This window comes from Phaseolus vulgaris, chromosome 6, assembly GCF_000499845.2.
Source record: "Phaseolus vulgaris cultivar G19833 chromosome 6, P. vulgaris v2.0, whole genome shotgun sequence".
NCBI lineage: Eukaryota > Viridiplantae > Streptophyta > Magnoliopsida > Fabales > Fabaceae > Phaseolus > Phaseolus vulgaris.
The window spans coordinates 29,516,993-29,542,238 of NC_023754.2; the positions used below are offsets into that span (position 1 = coordinate 29,516,993).

Consider the following 25,246-nt stretch of genomic DNA (forward strand, 5'->3'; position numbering starts at 1 on the left):
ACTATTTAAAAAAAAATATTTCTTTTCCTACAACAGTCCAACTATAATGCTAAGAATAAATTCAGGAAAAATCTTGTTACTATATACAAAATATATACTACTTGTCGTTAAAAAAACACATTATATATACATTAGTGTTATATATTGTAAAACGCATTTGTAACTCACCTACTATGTGTCATTTATTGTTATTTATTTTTGGCACTTGTAGTTAATAACAGTTACTAATTTGATATAAGTGTCATTAGCAGAAGCTGCCATTAATCTTTAATGACAATCAATGTTTAATAACAATCAGATAATGTTTATTTAGAGTTTTACAATTATTCAAATTAAATGTTTCATATTACAATTGTTAAAAACAAAACAAAAATAAAATATTCTAACAATATAAGTTCACGTGAGAAGATGGACAATTGTAATATAGAACAATTCAGTGTTGATAGTCAACATATGATTAATTTAATAAAAGATTACTTCTTTTTTTCTTTTTAGGAGTTATAATATAAAACAATTCAATTATAATTTTTTTTTTAGGTTATGCATCAAATTTGTATCACACTGATTATAATTAAAAAAATTCATAATTTATAAATAAATATAATCTTGTTTTATAAATTGATTTTATAAATTTGAGTTAGATTATTAAAGTTTACTTTTAATAACCAGAACCAAACAAGCACACCACCATTCTCAAATGACAAGTTTTTCTAGCAAAAATAAAAAGAAAATAATGCTTATTAAATTATAGAGTGAGAAATTTCTTCATATCATAGCTATATATATATGTGTGTATTTGAGTATTACACATGGTGATTTGGAAACAATGACATAAAGACAACATTTGTTTCAATAAGGTCGTTCTCCTTCAACGTTGCCTGGTGGAGAATAACTGCAGATGACAAACATCCAACCGTTCTTACACTTAGCTCTTGCGCAGCCAAGATTAACAGAATCGCGCCACACGATCTGAGTATAATGGCCGCACTCATCATGAACACATTTATTGGACTTGTAGTCATAGTATGGCTTCTCTGTGAGCCAGAATTTCACAGCATCTGAACCCTTCATTTCGCCGTACCCTTCTGCCAGATTCTCGCCGTAGGGTCCCATAGAGTGTTCAAGGTTGCAGTCAGGGATCCTCTTGTTCGCGTACCTTTGAGCATAGGCTTCGAGGGTGTGGTTCCACGAGATTGGACCAACGCCAACCTCCGCTCGAGCCTGGTTGTGCACCTCAACGTAGTCTTGAGGACTGTTCTGGGCTAGGCTCACTGTCACTGTAACCATGAGAAAAAGGGGTAGATGCCATGGGGACATCGTCATTTTTTTCCTCTCTCTTTTGTTTTCTTGTTTGTGTTTGGAGAATGAATGTGATTGAAGTGGCTATTTATAGGAGAGTGGAGCACTTGAGGCCATACAAAGGAAATAAATCATCTTTTTTAATCCATTGGGTGAGGAGCCTAGTAAGATAAGATAAGGTTAATTGTAATTTTTTTTATTTATTTGTTTTGAGATCCTATATTGACTAAATTAGATATTAAAACAATTTATAATATATAAGTGAGTGTAAACTTAATCTTATAATAAATTGAATTATGTTTAAATTTCACTTCTTAATACAATACTAGAATCATTTTGAATCTATCCTAGTAAGTGTTAAGGTCACTCGTTATTATACCATCCATAATATATGGTCTCACCTAGTTGATACGCTGACGTTTCTAGTAACAACAATCATTTGTCATCACATGAAATATGTATTATTAAAAAAAAAATTAAAAAAAAATACAAAAATACGAAGGGACTAGATCAAAACTCATATGTTAACAAAAACGATACATAGACAGACTATACTTATTCATAAAGAATTCTAAGAACAAACAAGATGGAATTTTATTATACCAATGAAAAAATTCTCTATGAATAAATCCTAAATTAGTCAACTTATCAGCACACACATTCTCTTCACGAAAAATATGAGTAACCCTAAACCTAATTTTCCCACCGTAATTAAGACAATTATTTCATCGATTACGAAGCATCCAAAAAACATTTTTTCTAGCAGTAAACGCACCACAAACCAAAGCAGAATCACATTCCAGCCAAACAATAGTAAGTCTCATCTTTTGAGTTTCCTCCATAACATGTATAACCCCATAAAATTCAGCAACAGAGCAGTCTGAATCGCAAGAAACGCAGAAAAAACTCCAATAAATTTTTTCATACTTCCATAAAAAATACGTCCACAAATAGCAAGACCAAGATATTCTCTAGCAACCCAGTCTCTTAGTTTTTATTCATAATTTTGAATTTTCTTACAATTTTAATCCCTTAGTTTCTAAAATTAAATTAAAAACTAAAATTGGGAATTTTGTGAAATGTAAAGACGAGGGGAGTATCATTAAGTCTAGAGTGGTACGCAAGTCATAAAATAATAGTTCAAGCTTTATGTTAAAATTGCATTTTCATCATATTATAAGTCTCATCTTAAATCTGACTTTAAATTGATTTTTTACAAAATTCAACCAAAATTTAATATTAAATTATAATGTAAAAATATTTATGTCATTAATTAATAGATTTTCTTGAATACAAAAATTAGCAGTTAAAATCCTTTCTTTTATTGTTGGTATTCAATGATTTCAAAAAAAATTTAGTTCAACTATTTTAATTTAATACACAGTCAATATATGGTTTGCACACTATTGATTAATTAATAATCACCTAGACATGTGGTTTAAAATTAATTATTTCAGAATCAGATTTATATATTTCAAATTTCAAATTCAATTACCAGTCAACCCAATTAAACCAAGTCAAGTCAAATATTTACTTAAATGATAAAATAAAGTTCCAATACATGATTGCCAATTACAGTATTGAAAAAAGTAACACATTATACAAGAGTTACAAGAAAATCAATTTGCTCAATATTATTATATACAGTAGAACATTATTATTTAAGAATCAGCGAAAACACATGCATGACAATATTTGCGTATCTGTATTTTTTAAACATTGTTAGAAATTTATATTATAATATTTTAATTCATTATAATCTTCATATCTATATTTTTTAAATATATTACTATGAATTTATATGTAATATTATATTCTTACAAACTTATATATATTCGATATTTTTTAAGTATTATAATAAATTTTATATTTATTATAAAAAAATTACATTAATTCGAATAAAATTAATATAATAATTATATATGATAAATTTATAAATATCATTATAAATTATAACATATATTTTTATACATATTTAACTTGACTTATTATTATATATATATATATAATATATATTAATTGTAGCAACTTCTAACACCTAATTTACATCTTGAATAGAATTTGAAAGTAGTTAATTTTGCATTTGGAATGTTGAATGATAAGATGTTGAGTTGTAGAGAGATAAAATTGAGTTGGAGTGTAAGCACAATTATGGATAATTTTTTCATGAACCAATACTCAAATGCTCTAATTTCACCACTTCACACAAAAGACATAAACATCACTCTCAATTTCAGTTTCCATCCATTTTTTCCTCACCCTCTTAGTCTTTTTCCTAGATTAGTAAAAACATTGATTAAAGCATTTAAAAAACTTCTTTTCATTCACTACAAGAAAATGATAAAATAGAAACTAATTTTTAAAAACCAAAATAATTAATTGCAATACTAACTAAATTAGAGACCATTTTAGAAACTAAAACAAAAATTGGTTTCTAAATTAGTTTCTATTATTGTTAAATAGTTTCTAAATTGGTATCTAATTAGCAACCAATGTTTTATCTACCAATTATTTAGTTTCTAAATTTAGTCTCTAAAACCTTGGTTGCTAATTAGAGACCAATTTAGAAACTATTTAACAATAATAGAAAATAATAGAAACTAATTTAGAAACCAATTTTTGTTTTAGTTTTCAAAATGGTCTCTAATTTAGTTACTATTGCAACTAATTATTTTGGTTTCTAAAAAATGGTTTCTATTTCATCATTTTCTGGTAGTGATTCCATTATTGAAAATTAAGGAATACATTATCACGGTGAGAATTAAACACACTTGTGTATATATTTATTTTTGTTGCAGCTAAAATCGGTTTAATATCCGAAAATACATATTAATTAATTATATATTTTAACAAGATTAAAAATTTAGAAATATATATAACTTCAATACTTATTACTCACTTTATCACTCATATATTATAAATAAATAATAAAACATTGATTTACAATGTCGTATTTTTGTAATAATAAATTATTGTTATTTAAATGGAAGATCAAATGAAGATTGACATTTAGGATATCGTTCAGACTATCATTTAAAATAAATAATATTACTTAATTAAAAAATATAATTTGAAGGAGTCTTCTTAATTTTGTATAAAACATACTATTCATAATTTGTTGAGTTTTAAAAATTGATATCACTTAAATAAAAAACATAATTTATTTTTGAATGAGTTTCGTAATTCTGTATAAAACATATTATTTATAAAAAAAATATAAAATATAATAAATATTAGTGTATATAAAAATTATTTACGTATTAATAAAGATAAAACTCTCTCACTTTTGTTTGGATCGAGGAGAGGATTAAAACTTCTTAAAACTCTGATATATTTTCAAAATTTTCACCAAAATTCATATTCAAACTTAAGTTTTATCGAATATATCACACTATAATAACTTCACCTTGCTTACTTCACCTTGCTTTGAAGAGATACTCTCATATAACTCTCCTATAACAAATATAAAACATTCATGATAAGAAGGGGTGCTCAAACCTCACCAGTACAACAGTTTTTAATAAATAGAATAGAATGATTTTAGGAAATGAAAAATAAATATATTTACCTAATTATTTTTAAATATATTGCTAACTTTCGAAATATATATTTTATTTGTTCTCTTTTCTTTTCTTTGTTGTAACATGAATGTGGCATACTCGATGAAATTTATGTATAAAATTCTAAAGATTTTATGAATGTGGCAACCATTTTTAACTGTAAAGGGATGCATGTGACTTTTATCTTTGACTTTTGTATTGATACTATTGAAAGTATGACTGAAACACATCAAAATCGATGACGGTATCACTAAATCTATGCATATAATTGATAAGTTCACATGTTATGAATCTGGCAATGATATGGGGAGATGATCCAACCCAACACTTCATATGCTTCTTCTCCATCAATTCTCACCATAAATTTCGGAACTCTTACATCGTTAATTATGGATAATGTCACAATTCGTCTGAACTTTTTTCTTCTCTTTTTGCTTTTGGACTATACTTTATCTTTGACGCATATTATATTAACATGTATGAATCTTCATTCTTACAACAATGATAAGTGTCAAAAATACATTTTTTATACGATTTAGACACCTAATTTACCTAAAAAAATTGTATACTCAACCTTATTGTATAAGAAAACTATCTAATGAATTCATCAACAAGTTATTTTTTTTTAAAAAGAATAAAGTAAATTAATTGATAAATCAAAGATAAGAAAACATAAGTAACGACTACCCCCATCTTGTTACCAATAAAATTACTTAAATAAAATTTAATAAAATAACTTTTTTAATAAGTAAACAATTAAAAATATAAGCCCTTGCAATTAGTATATTTTATAGTTATGTTGAATAACATATAACTCTTTGTTGTGATGATTAACTTAGATATAATTCATGGTCCGAGAAATTAAGATAAAGTTTATCAGTCTAAAAGCTAATTTTGTAAGCTAAAATGTTTTATTTACATGGAGTCGTTTCCCCATTTCTGGACTATTTTAACTTTTAAGCCTTCAGAGAAATCAATATTATGTATAAGAAAAAATATTCAAAATTAGTATTTTAATCATATAAATTTTTGGTTATCTAAAAACTACAAAGGTGTCATAAACCATCGGTAACAACTGTGGAGAAGAGTAAAAGTAGATAGACATGAAGAAGTTTTGGTGAAAAGAGAAACAAATATGGTTATCCCGTCATATACTATAGAAGAATGAAATAATACAGCTTCTGCTAATAAAGTAAAATTATCTGTAATGGCCATAAATGAGTCAATCAGTGAGTTTCCTAAAGAGTACATACTTTACCGAAGAAGCAAAGAGAATTTGTGAACACAAAATATGTGGAACACTATGAAGACAAAAATAGTTTACAATGGGTTGGCAATAAAATACATAATAATTGAATCTAAAATATGTGGTCACCATGGAACTATAATTCAACAGAATAATTTATGGAACTTTACCCTTCGGGTGCTCAAGATGGCCATCTCATCGGCATGGCTTGTAAGCATTACTTAAGTGGAGAACAAAAACAAGAGAGTGAAGTTTCAAGGGTAAGATTTGAGGTGAAAAACTTGGCATGCTGGCTTGTATGCCTTCTTCACTGAAGCCTGTTCAAACTTCTTTCCAGCAGTTTCATTTTCATCTAAACCAGTCTGAACAAAAAATCTTATCCACCAAGACGAGCTGCGCAATTTGGCCTTCATAAAAAGAACCAGAAGGGGAGAAGCTGAATTAATGACAATGCTTTGTTCTTTGCCAATACTTTTTAAAACTCTATCACTGACCAATAATTTGTTTTCCATGTTTTGGCCACACTGATTATTAAAAGCTTGTGACTGTTTTATGCCGGTTGAGTTGTTTTCTTTGTGTTGTTGAGGGATGCTTGATTTTGTAAGGACTTTAAGTGGTACGAATTCATGTTTTATTAATTTGACAGCTTGGTTGGGATTGTTTGTTTGGTTGGTAGATGTAGGCATTCTGTTGGGGTGTGGTTTGGTAGGGTAAGTGGTATGCCTTCACTATACTATGTATTAGGGTTGGTCCATCACTGAAGTGGAGCATATTTATTTATTTTTTCTTACTGATAAAAAAACAAAACACTGATTATTATTTATGAACCTCAAAATGATTTGGTCATTATTCACTAACAAATATAAAGAAAGCGATTCATGAAGTAACTTAATACTTCCCAAGGTGCATATTCATTTTTTAAAAAACAATGTGAGCGTAATGTCAATTGTCAAGTAAATTCATATTTATATTCCTCCAACAAGACTTCCCAATGCATTATAGTCATTTATCACTCTCTTTCTACTATCCAAGCTTCCTTTACTTCAATCTAGGACTACAATTTTCTATGTCCTATCTGTACTTTCTTTTGAGTCCTAATAAAAATATTTCTGTAACCTTTCCATCCAGTTATTTATACTAACTAACCAGCACCAATATAGATTTCTCCTATGTAGTGCCCCAAAAAAATGCAGAATGGGCAATTTTGCAATCAAGTTGATGGTGAAGATAAGTCATTAGCTTAGATTCCTATGTTGTCAAAAAAGCATCAAGTTCAATAAAATACAGTCACTTACTGGACGACCAAATTTGGCCACTTCTTCACCTCTAGTTCTCTGCTGACCTGGATAACCTATGCATGAAAATGAGATTCAGGAGAAAAAAAATCAGAAGTGAATCGATACTCAATTTTCTATCACAGCCAACATGAGTTGTTGTCTTGTGAATGATAAAGTAAAAGAGCATGATTTGAAGACAATAAAAAACTGGTAAGATCATCAGTTTATCATGACTAGAATAGCCTAGGTCTTGGCAAATATGACCCTAATCAGCGAAATAAATATGCCAAAACAAATGCCTTAGACAAATCCAGATCTATATTAAGTTTCAATGTACCTGCAAAAATAACAACACCATCAGCCGATACCCTCGCCAACTCAGGCAGGGTTTTATTCAGGTATTTTGGAGATAAGTAATCCAATGCATCTGACACAAGGACCAGAGAAAATGACTTTGGTCGATAAGGTAGAGGAAACTTTATATCAGCCACTCGCACAATGCCCTTGTGTACAAGACTTTTACACTTAGCACCAACATCATCTAACTCATACGGTTCTATTCCCCAAGCCTCGGTATCCTCTTCTTCGAACAAACTAGATACCACAGAACAAGAGTCAGGGCCAACATGCAAAACCTTATGCATGCTGTCTCCATATGCTTTCTTCAAAATGGGCAATGCCTGTAGGACTTCCGATGAGCATGATGTACCACCTGCATATGAACACTTGAGCTGTTTAAATTCAAAAGAATTGCTTAAGATTTGAAATCTACAATTCTATATATTAAATGTCAATGAATGTGCTCATACTTATAGAACAAAAAGATGTTGATAATGTCTACCATTCCCATTATGATACCAGTATCGTATAGTTCCCAGTAAAAGTGTAAAAACCAGCCACAAGATATAATACAGTATCATCAACTAGTCAATTCTTTATTTTCTCATATCTTTAGGATAATAAACGGAAAAAACAAAATTTCTTGCCACTTGCTCTTTATTGATTTTTGTGTGGGAAAACGCCAAAATGGTTTGGCACCAATGAGTCATAAGCATTTCATATAAGAAAGTCAAGACACCACTTCCAACCCAAAACCTTAAGGCAATGGGTATGTGGGTCTTGTTTCTTATATACTACTCTTCAGCTTCATTCCTACTCAATAATGTGGGACAAATTCACACTTGAAATCTAACAGTTTTTTTTTCTCAATGCTGACAAGACTCACGTTTATACATTATCCACTTTTCTCTCTATAATGATAGACACCACCTCACTCCAGCCAGCCAAACCACGAGACACATTTCTGTGCTTGGCTTTACTGGGAACAACCACTGCAAAAATTGCAAGGCCTTTAGTTCCAGTATTGATCTGATCAAAATCATTCTTGGTAAAGCCCAAATAGTCGCAATTTCTCATGTTTGAGCATACAAAGATATTATAAACACGGTCAATAAAACTATTTTAGTTGATGAGATTTGTAAACAGAAAATAGAAAACAATTATCAATTTCACAATACAGATTTAAGAACATGAAAATGGATACAAATTTAAGGAAATGATAATTGAGCATGTTTCCAAAAACCAATAGAAGTTATTAATAGATTGAAGATCTGAAGGTAAAATACGATGCAAAATCTGATAATCCTATCTATAGTTCTATACTTGTATGTCGATAAGTATACGAAAACAAACAACAACTTTATAGTTTTAAACCAAACTATCCACCCTTAACCAAAGAGCAAGCTATGGGATGAAACCACGAGGTCAAAAATCAAAATGTGCATGTTTTAGGGAGACATACAAATGAATTGAAAAATAAAAGGAGACAAAGAAAGGAGTAAATAAATTAAAGGAAATGAATCATTTCATACATTCTTTACCGTAGTTTCATATAAACACACTCCTAAGCTGCCTTACACGGGAAATTCTACATGAGCAGAACAATTTCAAACATAAAACAGGATAAGGTTAGTTTTGTTTACCTTCAAGTTTACTAAAATCTTTGATATCACTGCTAACTCCACCTGCCATGTGACCAAACAAATCAAAGTCAATATCAGTATCAATAGAATTTTATAGCAAGTGCAAGTTCATGAAATAGAATATCTTCTTGTTAGTTTATACAGTGATGTTAGCCACTTTTCTTTGTATTTTATACAAATATTTTCTCGCTAAAATTCATATTTGAGTTGACTGAATGATCAATGATAGGATGACTAGGATCCATGAGACTGGTATAATATGTATTAATCAACATGCTGATCTAACTTGTATGTGGTTGGTTTACAATGAAGACTTATCCGACATTAAAGCTCTTCACTGCATTTTTCAGGGTGATAGAGGAATTAAAACAGTTCCCTTAATGAGTTTGACTAATTCACCAAATCTGGTGGATAGAAATTCAAAGAAATCAATAAATTAGCCGAGTTCAGAAGAGGATTTGTGTTCTCTTCTAAACTTGACTAGCGTGCCCTTTTAGCTACCTCAAAATTCTTTCCAAATATGAATGTTTACAAAGAACTTTTCTTAATTTTTTACTTTTAAAGCATGACCTCCACAAAAGTCTACATATTTTTCCTCTAGCGCTCTCTGCTACTGCTTCAGCAACTTGTTACATTTATATTCCACGTTTTTTTCTTCAGTTACATTTATATAAGACCACATTTTTCTTAATGACCAAAAGTCGCAATCCAAACTTAATATACCCTAGGAAGTTGTACAGTGATCAGGTCTAAAAGACTGTATCCAAAAAGTTCACTCTGATAGGTAGCTTGACATTTCAAACACAATATTTAGCGGACAAAAAATTTAAAATCCTTTAATTATTTTATTATAATTCTTTCTTTATGAGGGCTCCAGACTCAACTGAACAGATTGGTGACAAAGTACAAACCTGAACTGCTGTAACAATAACCAATCAACAGGATTGCACCCTGAAAATTTGTAAATGTCAATTTATTAAATACAATGTGTTGACATCAAGCAGTGACGAATATAATATAGTAAAATGAGAAAACTGTATATTGAGTTAGGAACAGGGGGAACAAGGTATATTGAGCACACATGGTGTATCAAACAGAAACAGAAACATTGCAATTTAAATTAAATGAAATCAGACTATTTTCATGTTAAGATACATATTTCAAAGAAAACATACCAGAATTACAAGCCCAATAGATAGGAGGGGAGAGTTTTGAGATTTAGACTGGATAGATGCCACAAATGGTATACTTCCATCATCAGCCAACCGACGTGAAGGATTTACTGGCCTCCTTGACATGATAATGAGCCTTCAGACCTACCACAAGTTATAGAAACAAGCTCGGTTGTGTGTTTCAAATAAGTAAAATTGTAAGTATCTGCTGCCTAAGCTGCTAGAGGGCAGCTTTTGTTGAGAAATAAATAATGTGTGTGAAACTAGATATTTATAGGTGGTCCAATAGAACTTAATAAGTGAACTTTAACTTTATCTCAAAGTTACAAACCAACTTGTAAGGTGAGTTTTGCATCCAGTAATATACTATGAATTGGTCCTATCTCAAGTCTATAAGGATCTCCAACATCTACTAATAGGATACAAGATATAACACACTTGCAGCATATTCAGCGGTGCCAAGTACCGAAGTTACACACAGAAAAATTCGCCTAACAATCCCATCAAACTCAGTACGGCAAACTCCTTTTTAAAAGTTTCATATCACTTCCCATAGAACTCTAAGCGTGTGAAGTTGTTAGTCCTACTTGACAAACACATCACTATAACATAATTGATTCCAAAAAGCTCCAATCTTACAATGACTGAATACTCTACGCCTAAGCACAAATACGCAGCACCAGTTTCAGAATATAAACAATGAAAGATGAACAAGTAAAAGCAAATCGATCCAGTGGAACTAAACCCAAAAAAGGGGTTAAGTAAAATGGAGTACAAGTACGAAACAGATCGAATTGAGTGAGTCATATACCTTGTGAATGTAGTAAAGAAAGAAAAATGAGAAATGTTGAGTTGCGAATTAAAAGTGTGATCTTGTAGCACATAGAGTGCATGAAAAGCAAAGTGGGGAAAAGGGAAAATTAGGAAAAGAGATTACCTTAGAATAGTGATGAGAAATGAAAGAGGGTAGATCCCTTCAGTGACTACCCAGATCTGTGCAGTGTGCTCTTCCTCTGTTCTGTGACTGAAAGAGACTCACAACTCAAAGCGGTGGATTCGGGTTCATGCATTAATATATTCTTCTTATTCCTATTTTATTCTATTTTATTTGTTTTTGGAATAAATTTTTGCATTATTATTCATTATTTATTACTGTATTGATTTCCCTGTTGGGTTGGGTTAGTTATCTCTGCACTACCTTTCCAAACTTACTTTTTTTGGGTATATATATTCCAAAATTCCATTTGATATTTTTCGAATTAGAGGAAAATAAAAAACAAAATAAAATTTATGTATAAACTATTTTATAAATATTTATGACGCTTTAGTTTATTTTAAAGAAATTATAAATTACTTTACTGATTTTTAAAAATATGCAGTTAATTTTTAAATGTAATCTATCTGGAATAAACGTTGATTTTTCACTTAAGTGAATCTAAACCATCAATTTTGTATTTTTGGTGGTAAAATGATAGACATTTTTTTATTAGAGAAAATGAAGTTTGAAGTGTTACTGAAGAGATAATATTGGGATATTTTATTGAATTGAAATAAGTGTAATAGTAGATCAGAAAAATGTGTTGGTTGATTTTGGGTCCTAATAATGAATGAATGGATCAAAGTTAATGTGAATGGGCCTCTCCAAGGAATTTCAGCTGATTGCGTGTCGAGGTGTGGTTGGGATAATTTTTTAAATAATATAAAAAAAGAAAAAGGAAATACACTTTTATTATATTTTAATCTAAAATAAAATAATACCCACTTTGAATGCATTTTAAAAACATTTCCTTTTGATTTTTTTATAAAATATATCATGGGTTGTTTCTATTTCCACAAATATGGAAAATCAAATGCTACACTTAACACAAATTAAAAAAAAAAAGCTAAACTTGTTTTAAAATATAATAATAAAATAGGACGATTTAACTTAGAAAAAAGTAAAAAGTAAAAAGAAAAAACAAAACATTCTAGACACAAGTGAGTGGTCAAGCATTAAATGGATAGAAGAAAATGAGCTATAAAGAGTGAATTGTAGGCTGGTCAAGAAGAATGCATGATGTTGTGTAATGTAAGATAATTCCTTATTAAATAAAAATTTGAAATTAGGAAATTATATTTCTTATATTTTTTTTTTAAATAAAAGCGGTATCACTATGTCACTTAAGATCTCAGCTAGACTGATACCTCAAGTAACAACAATCATTTATCATTACATGAAAAAAATATTATTAAACAAAAGATAAAAGATAAAAAAAATAATGCTTATATTTCTTATATTTGATTTATCTTTTTTTTAAATATCAAGAAGACTAATTTTTAATAATGGTTTTTTTTTATCTAAGTTTCCATTATCATAAAAGAGATGAAATTCTATTTATTTGAGTTGAAATAAAAAAAATAAAAAAAAATCACATGATCTCTATCTAATTATCTAAAAATGATAAAAGAAAATTGAAAAATGAATGTATAAAAAAATCTAATTACACATTCAGTATTCAAGTGATTTGATTAGTTTTAATTATGAGAGGATATTCTTCTTCTTTTCTTTTTTTCTTTTATCTTTTCTCTTTTCTTGGGGTAGTAGTCAAGGAGTTAATGAAGGATAAGCAAAAAAAAAAGTCTTAAAACCGTCTAATTATCACTTTTTGAATTTGTTCCAATTATGAATATAAATGTATGTATCGATAATATTTAACTTTTTCAATTAAATACAGGACAAGAATAAATATATACTTGCATAGTTTAAATATTCGTCCTAATTACTCATTTTCATTTTTATTATGGTTTTAAATTACTTAAACACTTTTAATTTATGAGGTAATTTAAGATTTATTTTAACTCTTATTTGGTTCTTAATTTTATAATTTATTTATAAATTACACATTTCATATTTTTTTATAATTATTTAACATTTATCCAATTGTTATTTGATATTATCATTTAATATTAATATAATTATAATTTTTTTTTTATATTTAACATTGAAAAAAATAAGATAGGTATCATTTTGACAATTATTTATTATTGTTATTTCATTGGAGATGTGATAAAAAATTCATACCTATTAAATAAAGCATCTTTCAAAACTTATATCCTTAAGCAGATTCATCGACCAAAATACTTATTAGGATTAAATAACCATTAACAATATTTTGGTTGAAAGATAAATTTACTTAGAAAAATTCTAGCTTTTACATTGTTTAATATTTTTATCAAATAATTTAATTTTAGAATTTATTGTTAGATTACATTAGATAATATAGAAGTTGACGGTGATGTAACATTATAAGAATTTTTTCAGTCATCGTTTATATTAATCTATCTAACCAATTAAAAATTAATTTTTTTTATCATGCACACCTCGTATTTTTCATTTAATTTCCGGCTCTAATCTCTTCCATCTTACCTCATCTTTCATTCACATTATCGTGAAATAAACTCTTCTTTCTCATGTAATTGCATCTAAAAAGACAAAAAGCAAAGTAATATTTACACTTATTTAAATATATATATATAATCTTAAAAAAGTGTAGTAATATTTTTCTGTAATAATTAACAGTACTTTTAACATCATTTTATTGAAGAATCGATTTTGAAATATCTTTTAAAATGGTTTAAGGAAATATCGATTTAAAAAGACTTACATTTTATATTTAGAAACTCTTTAGATAATTATAAGGAGAGTCAAGTGAGTAGGAAAATATTCTTTGACCATTGTTTCACTTTACATCCCATTAAATATTAATATTTTAATTTTTTTTAATTTTTTTAATTTTAAAAATTATTTTAACATTTTACATTTTGTCTAATATTTTATTAAAGATATTTTTTAATTTTTAATTTCTTTTATTATAAATATTAATATTTTATACTTGTTTCACTTTACACCCCACTAAATATTAATATTTTAATTTTTTTAATTTTTTTAATTTTTTTAATTTTAAAAATTATTTTAATATTTTACATTTTGTCTAATATTTTATTAAAGACATTTTTTAATTTTTAACTTTTTTTTATTATAAATATTAATATTTTATAGTAAGTTGTCAAAATATAATTACTCTTTAGAATATTCTCACGTCCAATCTATTTAGTTTTTCTAGTTCTTTCAAGTTGTGTTGTTATTTCACTGTTGCATATTCTTTAGTTCTTTCATCCCACTGTCAATGTCGGATAAAAAAATTAAAAATAAATAACGACTACATTTAACAACAAAGTCAAACCATATATATATATATATAAATGAAAATAAAAAATAACACTGAGCAAATATTTTTAATAAAAATTGATTTAAAAATATATAATTTTAATTAAATTAATTAAAAATAACTAAGTTTATAAAATTTAATTAAGAAAAAAAAGTTGACCTAGTTATAAATTAAAATTGATTTATTAGATAGTTATTAAAAATGTAAATTATATATACTACTTATTAAAAAATGATCTTATATCACTGCACAAAAATTCTTTAGAATAAGTTACATGTATTTTTCACAACTATAAACATGATTTTCAATAGAGAAAAAAAAATTATTTTTAAAGAAACACGTACAAAAGAAAGAAAGAAGTATCCATTCTTTCCTGTTTCAGTGTTAGAAGTGTCTTGTTCACCGGTTCTCTTTATATATACATCTTCTTTCCAACAAGTAGTGGAACGAGGAACATTAATTTACCAAAAGGAAACAGAACAAGAATCAGAAGCAGGAACAATCTCGTATTCGTGTTTGTGTGTGTCTGCATGAGTAGTAAAGGGGCATTATCCAACTCAAAAACACATGGCACCTTTATTAAAATGCCAACTTGTGCTGTGGTGGGTCCCTTCTTTAGCAAGCTACATAACGATTCGATGACTATGATCTCTCACCGACCTACCCAGATAGAGTGTTCTGTTTGAGCAACTCTAGCATTCATTTGACAACAGTCTTCTTTGGGAAAAAACCACTCTCAAACAAACCCAACACTCCTCCACCTTCTACGCATTCCATTTATTAAAGAAACCATCTTTTCAACATAACTAGGATACCCTTTAAAGCGATGGACTTCTTGCTCTAACTCTTGCTAGGATTGAGACACAAGGACATCATCCTCAACAACAGACAACCAGTTGGAGAGTGGTTTTTCAATGGCGGTGGAATACAAGTGCTGTGAAACTCAGTTTTTCATACGGTTACTGATAATTGTGCTGCTTGTGTTGTTTGCTGGATTGATGTCAGGGCTCACTTTAGGACTCATGTCCTTGAGTCTTGTTGATCTTGAGGTTCTTGCCAAGTCTGGCACCCCTCAGGATCGCAAACATGCCGGTATTTTCTCATCATAATCAAAACATGCATCAGTTCTGAGATTTTTGTTTATTGCTTAAAAAGTTTAAACCATCTACTTGAATCAGAGTAAGAACATTTCAATTTTAGTTTTTCCCTACTGAAACAAGGTCGGTTTAATCAGCTTTCTTTAAGTGACACTTAAATATTGGGTAGGAGGAATAGTAAGCAGGGCAGAAAATTAAGTCAAGGGTGTTTGGTGATTTGTAGTTTTAATAATAATTAAGTCTTTCCCTTACTAAGCTACTCGAATACTGAGAATCATTCCTAATCTGTGAAAGCTTTATCACTGAAGAAATAGAAATGAACATTCTTATGGAGGTTATTATTGAATCCAGAGATGTTTTAACTTGTGTGTTTTGTCTTCACAGCAAAGATATTGCCTGTTGTCAGAAATCAACATTTGTTGCTTTGCACCCTTCTAATTTGCAACGCTGCAGCCATGGAGGTAGAACTAAAATCATGTGTTAGTGTGTATTTAATCAAATGGTTATGCCAAAAGATTCTGCTAATATTGGATATGGGTGTTACTTTTGTCAGGCACTTCCTATCTTTCTTGATAGTCTAGTTGTTGCATGGGGTGCTGTCCTGATTTCAGTAACATTAATTCTCCTGTTTGGTGAGGTGAGAAAGTTTTCTCCTTATATGTTACACATAACACATGCATCTGGTTGGGAAAGTCAGAAGCTCGTGTTGAATTATGATTACTTCATCAGTGGAAATAATTCAGACCAGATCATTAGAAGTAATTGATGTTTTGATCCTAGAATGCTGCATTTAATAGCACATATTCACTAACATATAACTGTCTTAAGAGTATCTTTGGACTTAGCTACTCTTCTTGCAGTGTAAAATTGTTCTGACATGTGTTGACCTGTATGTAGATTATACCACAATCAATTTGTTCTCGGTATGGATTAGCGATTGGTGCAACAGTGGCTCCATTTGTCCGTGTCCTTGTATGGATATGTTTTCCTGTTGCCTATCCAATTAGCAAGGTGACATACAATTGTTAGTACTTTTTTAGTTAGTTTTGTTCGAGTAAACATGGATCCAATTTAATTGGTTAATAATTGATTCTCTTGATCTTCTTGGCTTTCTTTTGTTCCCTTTATTTGGTTTTCCAGTTGTTGGACTATTTGCTTGGGCATCGACATGAAGCACTTTTCCGTAGAGCTGAGTTGAAAACACTTGTAAATCTGCATGGAAATGAGGTATCAGAGCCTTTTTGATGTTTTGGATTGAGCATGCGTCTATTCATTGTATTCTCTTGAAGTTGAAGGCTTGTAATTTTCTGTGCTTATCTTGTTACTTCATTAGTATGCTACAATTTACTTCCAATACTGTGAATAATACTGTGAATATTGTCAGTAAGGATTATTTATATTGAGATTGACAATTTCCACCAGTCTACAATCCATTTATTTGCTTAAAATTTCAGTTTTTTTCATGAAATGATGAAAATACTTTTTCTTCATATCATGAATCACATGTTGTATATCTTGAAATGAGGTTGTCAATGTATGATTAGTCATCTTATATTCTTTTGTGGCTATGTATTTAGACCCTTTCACTTGGACACTCATGCTTCCTTCTTTATGTTGTTGTTGTTCATGATGAATTTTATTATATTAGGCTGGAAAAGGTGGAGAACTGACACATGATGAAACAACAATCATTGCTGGAGCACTTGAACTCTCTGAGAAGACAGCCAGTGATGCCATGACTCCCATAAGAGAAATATTTTCTGTTGATATTAATTCAAAGCTTGATAGGTAAATGTGACTCAAAAAGTTATGAACTGAAAACTACCTTATGTATCTTACACAGCATTTTATCATCAAACCCAATGCTTGTTTTAAGCAGGGAATTGATGAATCTAATATTGGAGAAAGGGCATAGCAGAGTCCCTGTCTACTACGAGGAGACTGCAAACATTATTGGACTTATCTTGGTATGAATCGGGTCTCTTGTTTTTCTTCAATCCATCATTAAACAGTCATTTTCCGTTATGAGAAATTTGCACCAATTTCTGTGAGCTTCAATCTGTTAATTTTGTTTCCAAGAAGATTATTACAAACTTATTAAGATTCATTGCATGTGCTTTAACTTTGAGCATGCAAACATCTTACTTTCAGGTCAAGAATTTACTGAGAATTGACCCAGAAGAAGGGTTATCGGTGAAAAGTGTGACAATAAGGAGAATCCCAAGGTATTCTCTTTATGCTTTGCAAGTTTTAAGGAAGACACATTACAACTACCACTGAAATTACATTACATATAATAACAGGGTTCCAGAAACGATGCCACTGTATGATATTTTGAACGAGTTCCAGAAGGGCCATAGCCACATGGCTGTTGTTATCAGACACACTGACAAGACAGGTCAACACTCGTCCAACAATCATGCCAATGGTAATCACATGCTCAAATTAGGTTAAACAATTTATCTATGCACAATGAGATTACAACCAGTGATTATCTAATGCTTAATGTGAACAATTCGTTTTCATTCTGTTTCAAATTGAGAATTTCTTTCACATCATAATCAATGCTCCCTTTCTCTGTAATGCATGTGAAACGAGCTCAGTGAGAGATGTGAAGGTAGACATTGATGGGGAGAAGACCCCCCAAGAGAATAATAATATGTTGAAAAGCAAGAGATCACTCCAAAAGTGGAAGAGCTTTCCAAACTCAAATAATTCCAACAGGGGTGGCTCCAGGAGCAGAAAATGGTCAAAAAATATGTACTCAGATATTTTGGAAATAGATGGAAATACACTTCCAACGCTGCCAGAAAAAGAAGAAGCTGTTGGAATTATTACCATGGAAGATGTCATTGAAGAGCTTTTACAGGTACCAAGTTTATTAAGATCTCTCTGAACAATTTTATTTCCTTTGAATCTTTTATTAACATCAATATCTTTTTGCAGGAGGAGATCTTTGATGAGACCGATCATCAATTTGAAGATTCATGACAATGATCTTTCTACAGTCTGTCACCTTAAATTTCACATACTCATCTTAGATTCGTAGATGATTACATTAGATAATCAGAAGAACTGTTGGGGGATGAACAGTTAATGTGATTAGAACGGGACAAGCCCTCATCCATGGTAGAATCTATTTTTGTTAATACGTTTACATCAAAATTATTTTTCTTTTTCTTGATGTTATGTGTATCAACATCATCGTATTTTGTTGTAAGACAGTGGAGAATGACAACAAATGCATTGATTTGAGGTACAATAATTCAATTGTGCATACACTATTTAAAGTGTTTACTCCTATAAGATTCGGACTCTATTAAATATTGTGTTGGTGTCTGAACACATGTTTATGTTTCAGACTTTATGTTTCAGATAAGTTTATGTTTCAGATAAGTCCGTCGTAGCGAGATGTATGGATGAGGTGAATAATTCAAAAAATATTTAATTTTTTTTTTTGATAATTCTAATACAATTTAAAAAAAAAATATATTAATTTTTTTAAACTTCAAATTTAGTGTATAAAAAATAAATTTATGATTATAAAAGGAATGAATAAATTCTTTTGAATCAATCATAAAAATATTTTTTTCTTAAAAAAGAATACTAAAATATATTTATATATAAATATTTATTATTAATTTATATAATTTATAATAATTATATAATATATAAATTTGTGTTTCGTATTTTATATTTTAAAAATTATATTTATTTTTGTATTCTTATTGTATAAAAATTATATTTATTTTTGTATTCTTATTGTATTGTATTAGTGTCTGTTATATGTTATAGTGTCTGTTATATATAGATGTAATCTTGATTTGTATTTTGAAAATGAAAATGATTTAAAGTATCTTTAATTTTGACCTTTATCATGAATCTATGACATGGTATAACGTGCCTTAATCAAAATGTAAGATTGTTGAAACTTGGGTAAAACTACTATTTCTAAAATAATTATAGTATCTTAAAATTATTGAATTGCATTTGTCTTCTCCTTTTGTTTGTATTATTATTATTATTAGTACCAGGCCTCACGTTTTCCATTGCTTCTGTAATCAAAATGGATTACTAATTGTAAATATCAATGTATTGATTACAATAGTTGAATTCAATTTTTTAAAATAAAATAAATTAGAAAACATGTACCAAAGGACAATGAAACACGTCTTTAAAAATTAAAATATTAATATTAAAATAGAAGAATGTAATTTTTAAAACTAAAAGTTGAATGCAATAATTTAAAAATTTCTCAAGGAAGTCCAATTTATTAAAAAATAAAAAATATAATAAAAACTAAAAGTTGAAGTCCGAGGTATTAAAACTTAAAAAAAAATATGTTATTTATAATCATTTGATTTATTAAATTACTCTATAAAGCAAGTAATGTTAAAAACAAACAAAATAAATAAATAAGAAAAATCAAATAAAGCGCTTACAAATCTGCATATGATCCCCTTTACTCCATAGGGTTACTTATCAAGTACTTAATATTAACAAATAATTTTAATAGTATTGGAAGCCTAATAAGACCATGACTAAACCTTGAAATGTCATCAACAATTTCAATACAATGATGACATTTCAATTTTAGTCTTGATGGACTAGGGAGCTTTTTTTCCCAGGGAGTATATTGAAAAGAAATTTACTCCTCTGGTGTAAGTGCAAAAATATTTTTCTACATAGGGTAATCCACAACAAAAGTTGATATTTGTGCCATCATACACTTAAACAAGGGCCATCATTGAATCTTCTACATGTTACATAATTTCTGGTTTGACATTTTGGGAAAATTCCACGACCCATGATGGTATGGAATGAATGCCAACAATGAAGTGAGTGGTGCTGTAATTTTAAAGAGGTTGATGAAGATAATATATAATGTTTATAATGACACGGATAGGAAAATGTCCATGATATTCATGACACTGATATTGACCGGATGATGATGAAACACAAGGTGAATTGCTCCAAACAAGCTACTGAGGTCAAGACAAGCAATTGATGAAGGACTAAGAAACCTACGCCCCAAGCTGAAGTTTAAAATGTTTGATGGTTGTCTAAGTAACCTTTTCTGTGGCCAAGCTAGTTAGATTTGCATTTCATGTTACAGAAAATCATATGCGCTAAGTACAAACACGAGTTTCATCCAAATTGACTATATCCTTCGTCTGAAAACATCAAGTTACATAAGAGCCTTAGTGATGATGTTTACTTCTTTTCTCCTCCCTTTTCTTTTTCTTATGCTTAGATTTATCTTTGGACTTGCGCCTCTTAGAATGCTCCTTGTCCGAGCTCCTAGAGTGAGACCTTTTACTCTTTTTCCGCCTTTCTTCATGGAGCTCCTCCTCATAAGAAGATTCATATGATCCCAATGACAAGGGCTTCTCCGGACCAAAAATAACACGGTGATGCCTTGCATTCGGACTAGTACCAGGCTCCCCATCTGCATCAGGAGGAAGGTAAGGTCCAGTCTCATCCATCCTTGGGCCAACAGCACCTCTGCCTCGTTTGGTCCTAATACCAAAATGGAGTTTCTTTAGTTCTAAAAAAAATCAGAGATATTATACTAGAGTATGCACACACATAAAACAACAAAAGGCATAAGAGACAAATAATACCTTGAGTGCAGAAACTCTTCAAGCTCTTCATCCTTTAAACCTTCCACACCATGCTCATGCTCTCTTTCACTCGAGCATGAAGTATAGAAACTAGGGCTTTTATCCACTACAGCATCTCTTCCTGGGCTTCTTGATGAGTTATCATCCTTGTGACTTCTGTCACTGCTGCTTTTATCATTTTTATCCAGCCCATATTCTCTATTATTTGAACGTGAGGCAGAGGCTCTAGTGTTGTTATCGGCATGTCTTCCCGTGCATCTTGATGAGTTATCATCCCTATGACTTCTATCTTTGCTTTTTTTATCAATTGATTTTTCTTTAATCCGTTTATCAAGCTCCAGTTCTTTTTGCCGCAATCGCCACATCTCATTCACTTCCACTACTCGATTTGCTGGTAGAGAACACCAAAAGAAATTCAATATGATTACTAATAAACTATCAGGTCATGTACACATAATATTAGATGTAAAACATTTAGCAACAGAGGAGGAGGAGGAGGGTGATTTGTCTGTCACAAACGCTTAAAAGAAATGAAAGTAATTTCAGTATTCATCTAGGGTAAAGTAGTCATGACTCATGAGACCCAGTGTCATGCTAGTCACAACTTGAGGCATACCCTTTGATCAAGGTTATGAATGATAGATGGCAGAAGGCCATAATTCTGCCAAATAAACATTGAGGTTGTCAATGTAGCCGATGGTACCACCATTGAGGATCTCTGTTTACAAATTGCTTATGGTGGAAGGGTAAAAAAATGCTATGGCAATGCTGTAATGGTTATTTAACAACTTTGTCCAATATACGATTCACCTAAAACTTTGTTAGCCAAAACACTGCACTATTTCAACAAAGTAAGAAGAACATGTCATTAAATCTTTATCTTAAAGAACTACTAAATAAAAACTCAAAACTAAATCTTAGACACAATATGGATGGATGAAGTGTAATAAAAAAAATATGGATAGATGAGTGGTGATATACTAATTCTGTAAATGATTTTTTCTCGTTTATTTTTCATGCACCTTTTAACACCCAGCAAAGGAACAATATTGGGTATTATTGCATTCTTTTCTATTTTTCTTATTTGTTCATGCAAAGAAAAAGGAAAATATATGGAGTCAGCCAATGCTAACAATAATTTTTACATAATTTGCACGGCTCTCTTTACACTTTATATTCTAATAGTTTTGATTATCCCCAAGACATATTATTATAATGTATTAGTAAGTATGATAATGAGGCAGCTAAAGATGACATCTACAGCTCCACCATTACCTTGCCACTGTTTTTGTGACTTCTCTTATTTCTCTCGAACAATTTCTTTTCAATAAAACAATTCTCCAAAAAAACCCATACCATGTTCACTATCTTAAAAGTGTTCACCACATTCTTCTTTCTCCAATTGCATTTCCTAGTTCCAAAATGCCATGCAGTAATATTTCCTGCCGAAAATTATCTGCACTACTCACTGACCAGACAGCCTCCTAATGTCCTCCACATAATCATCCTTTAGCCTCTAAAGTTTACGCAAATCTTTCATTTTTTTTAGATTAGCAAATTAAAGAATATTTATTAGAAATAAAACATTTCCTCTCTTCCCTTTCCTTCCAAAAAATCAACTTCCACACGCACCTATCCTAATCTCTAACAAATCTGCATGTCCAATTCCCATATAAACCATGGGCATTCTTCTTAAATGGTGGTGCCATGGAAACATGGCAGATTTTTTGCCAACCGCCATAGGCAATTTGTTGCTAGTGGCAGCATAGGCTGCAATGATGTGCTTATATGAAGGAATTTAAGCCTTCCACCACAAGTCACCACTAGAAACAGTAAGTTGTTTCCCTCCATCTACTTCCTAACCACCCTCCCCCCACCCCCACCCCAAAATTAAAGTTGAATAAGAATTGTTTTGAACTCATGGGTATACACAGCACTCAAAAAAATCAATTGAAAGACAGGCTATTGATACAATCATCAAACAGTGAAACAGAAACATAAATATCATTTCCTAATTCCAACACAATCTGACAACTTTTCTCAGAAGCACAGCCATAAAACTCAAGCCAATATAGGGCAATGGTAATGAAGCTCAGTCTAAAATATATGACTAAAAATAACCTTGTTGAACTCCACGTACAGTAGCAGTGAGGAATCGCGAATTTGGCCGAGTCCGTACGTCAGGCTTTCGAAGATAAGCCAGAACACCTTCCCTTGCAGACTGCCGCCGTAATTCTGCTGCTTCCCTCATAAGGATAGCAGCTAATCTGTTTTCAGTCTCCAAATCCATTTCAGTGTCTGGCCATATTACCCAAAAACAAAACAAAAAACAAAAGAAATGAGACTTTAATTGAATACACAACCTTAAATAAAACAATGAAACAATTCCAGGATGCTGTACTGCTTTGAGTTGGGAAGGGGAAAGAGACAAAATATACAGCAAAAAGGCAAAAACAAAACTATGATTTCACATATTACAGACATCGTTAAGTTCCCAAGGCCTTCTCAATGCACAAATCAATCAAATAACCTAAAATCATGTGATCACAACCACATGCACCATTAAGTTTTTTTTTTTCAACGCTTGTACTTGTTGAGTAAAAAACCGTGCCAAAAACTTTCTGAATTTCAAATTGAATCACAAATTCCCAATCCCAGAGAAACTTTATGGCATAAAAAAGTAACGATCAAATCGTTAAATCCCTAAAACGCACAAAAAATGTAAACGATGGGATTTCAATAAAACGAAACAAGGAGCACAGTTAAATAGATGATGATGATGGATGCAGCAGAAAGTACCGATTTTTAGTTGAAAGAGGGTTAAAGTGCAGGGTGACCAATTGAAACGTTGGTGGTGGCAGTGGCGAGCTCCGTCACCGAAGTTTCTCTTCAATCAGTGACGGCGGTGCTCTCCAAGTGGGGATCCCTGTCTTGTCGAAGGCGATGAGAGAGAGAGAGAGAGGAGAAGAGAGAGAGAGGCGATGGAATTTTGTGTTGTGTTGGTGTAGCTGTCAATCACAACCAGATTCTATTCTCTATCTTCAGCTGAGTTGGGGTTAAATATATACTTTTCTTATTTAATTAAAATTAGTATTTAACTTATACACGGTACAAAATAAATAGTTAATTTTATGTGATTAAAATGTATAATAACAGATATTTTTGTATATAAATTATATTATAATTAAATTTATAATAAATAGATATAAATTATATTTTAAATATCCAGAAAAAAAACGTGATATTAAATTATTTTCTAACCATTGAACATTTTTAAAAATTAATTTAAGGATAGAGATATAAAAATGTATATTTTAAAATTATTTGTAAGAAAATGAAAATATGAATGTATACTCCCAAATTTACTATAAACTTACCAACTTTTTTTTGGTCATTTTTACAAGTAACACTTTCCTAAAATATAAAATTTAATTAAAACTCAATTTTATTCAATTAATAATACTTAGTATAATGAAATATTTATAATTTACTATTAAATAACATTGCATTAATAGGAATTTTTTAGTATGTGTAATTTTATATTTTAATTTATAATTTTACTATTGTTAAAATAATCTTATCTTTGTATTGTTTAATTAGTATAATTTTATGCTTCACCTATATTTACAAATACTTGATAAACAACAAACTGTTAGACTTAGTTGTGTCATATATTTATTTTCTGCTAAAATTTAACTAATTGTTAATGGCTATGCGTTTTATTATATTCTTAACATGACTTCCAACAAATTTATGTAAAAAAAACATGATTTTGAAGAAA

The 25,246-nt window shown here is 30.0% G+C and overlaps 4 protein-coding genes across 4 annotated transcripts; 1 reads left to right on the top strand and 3 right to left on the bottom strand.

Annotated features, from left to right (window-relative positions):
- Positions 1-722: 722 nt before the first annotated feature.
- On the bottom strand, positions 723-1,366 carry LOC137832710 (basic form of pathogenesis-related protein 1-like). The gene has a single exon (XM_068641016.1). The coding sequence runs from the start codon at positions 1,321-1,323 to the stop codon at positions 850-852; it is 474 nt and encodes a 157-aa protein (XP_068497117.1). The 5' UTR covers positions 1,324-1,366; the 3' UTR covers positions 723-849.
- Positions 1,367-6,044: 4,678 nt separating this feature from the next.
- Positions 6,045-11,615, bottom strand: LOC137832709 (probable pectin methylesterase CGR3). Its single transcript, XM_068641015.1, has 7 exons — positions 11,474-11,615; positions 10,540-10,680; positions 10,276-10,315; positions 9,365-9,406; positions 7,720-8,094; positions 7,401-7,456; positions 6,045-6,512 (listed from the first exon to the last, which is right to left on the bottom strand). Exons 2-7 carry the CDS (start codon positions 10,660-10,662, stop codon positions 6,360-6,362), a joined length of 789 nt encoding a protein of 262 aa, XP_068497116.1. The 5' UTR covers positions 10,663-10,680; positions 11,474-11,615; the 3' UTR covers positions 6,045-6,359.
- Positions 11,616-15,120: 3,505 nt separating this feature from the next.
- LOC137832711 (DUF21 domain-containing protein At2g14520-like) lies at positions 15,121-19,147 on the top strand. Its single transcript, XM_068641017.1, has 11 exons — positions 15,121-15,836; positions 16,226-16,302; positions 16,395-16,478; positions 16,739-16,852; positions 16,982-17,068; positions 17,490-17,629; positions 17,721-17,808; positions 17,993-18,066; positions 18,145-18,269; positions 18,445-18,710; positions 18,788-19,147. Exons 1-11 carry the CDS (start codon positions 15,659-15,661, stop codon positions 18,830-18,832), a joined length of 1,278 nt encoding a protein of 425 aa, XP_068497118.1. The 5' UTR covers positions 15,121-15,658; the 3' UTR covers positions 18,833-19,147.
- A 1,597-nt stretch (positions 19,148-20,744) lies between these two features.
- Positions 20,745-24,512, bottom strand: LOC137832712 (uncharacterized). Its single transcript, XM_068641020.1, has 4 exons — positions 24,265-24,512; positions 23,587-23,763; positions 21,466-21,856; positions 20,745-21,361 (listed from the first exon to the last, which is right to left on the bottom strand). Exons 2-4 carry the CDS (start codon positions 23,753-23,755, stop codon positions 21,043-21,045), a joined length of 879 nt encoding a protein of 292 aa, XP_068497121.1. The 5' UTR covers positions 23,756-23,763; positions 24,265-24,512; the 3' UTR covers positions 20,745-21,042.
- Between the last annotated feature and the right edge of the window lie 734 nt (positions 24,513-25,246).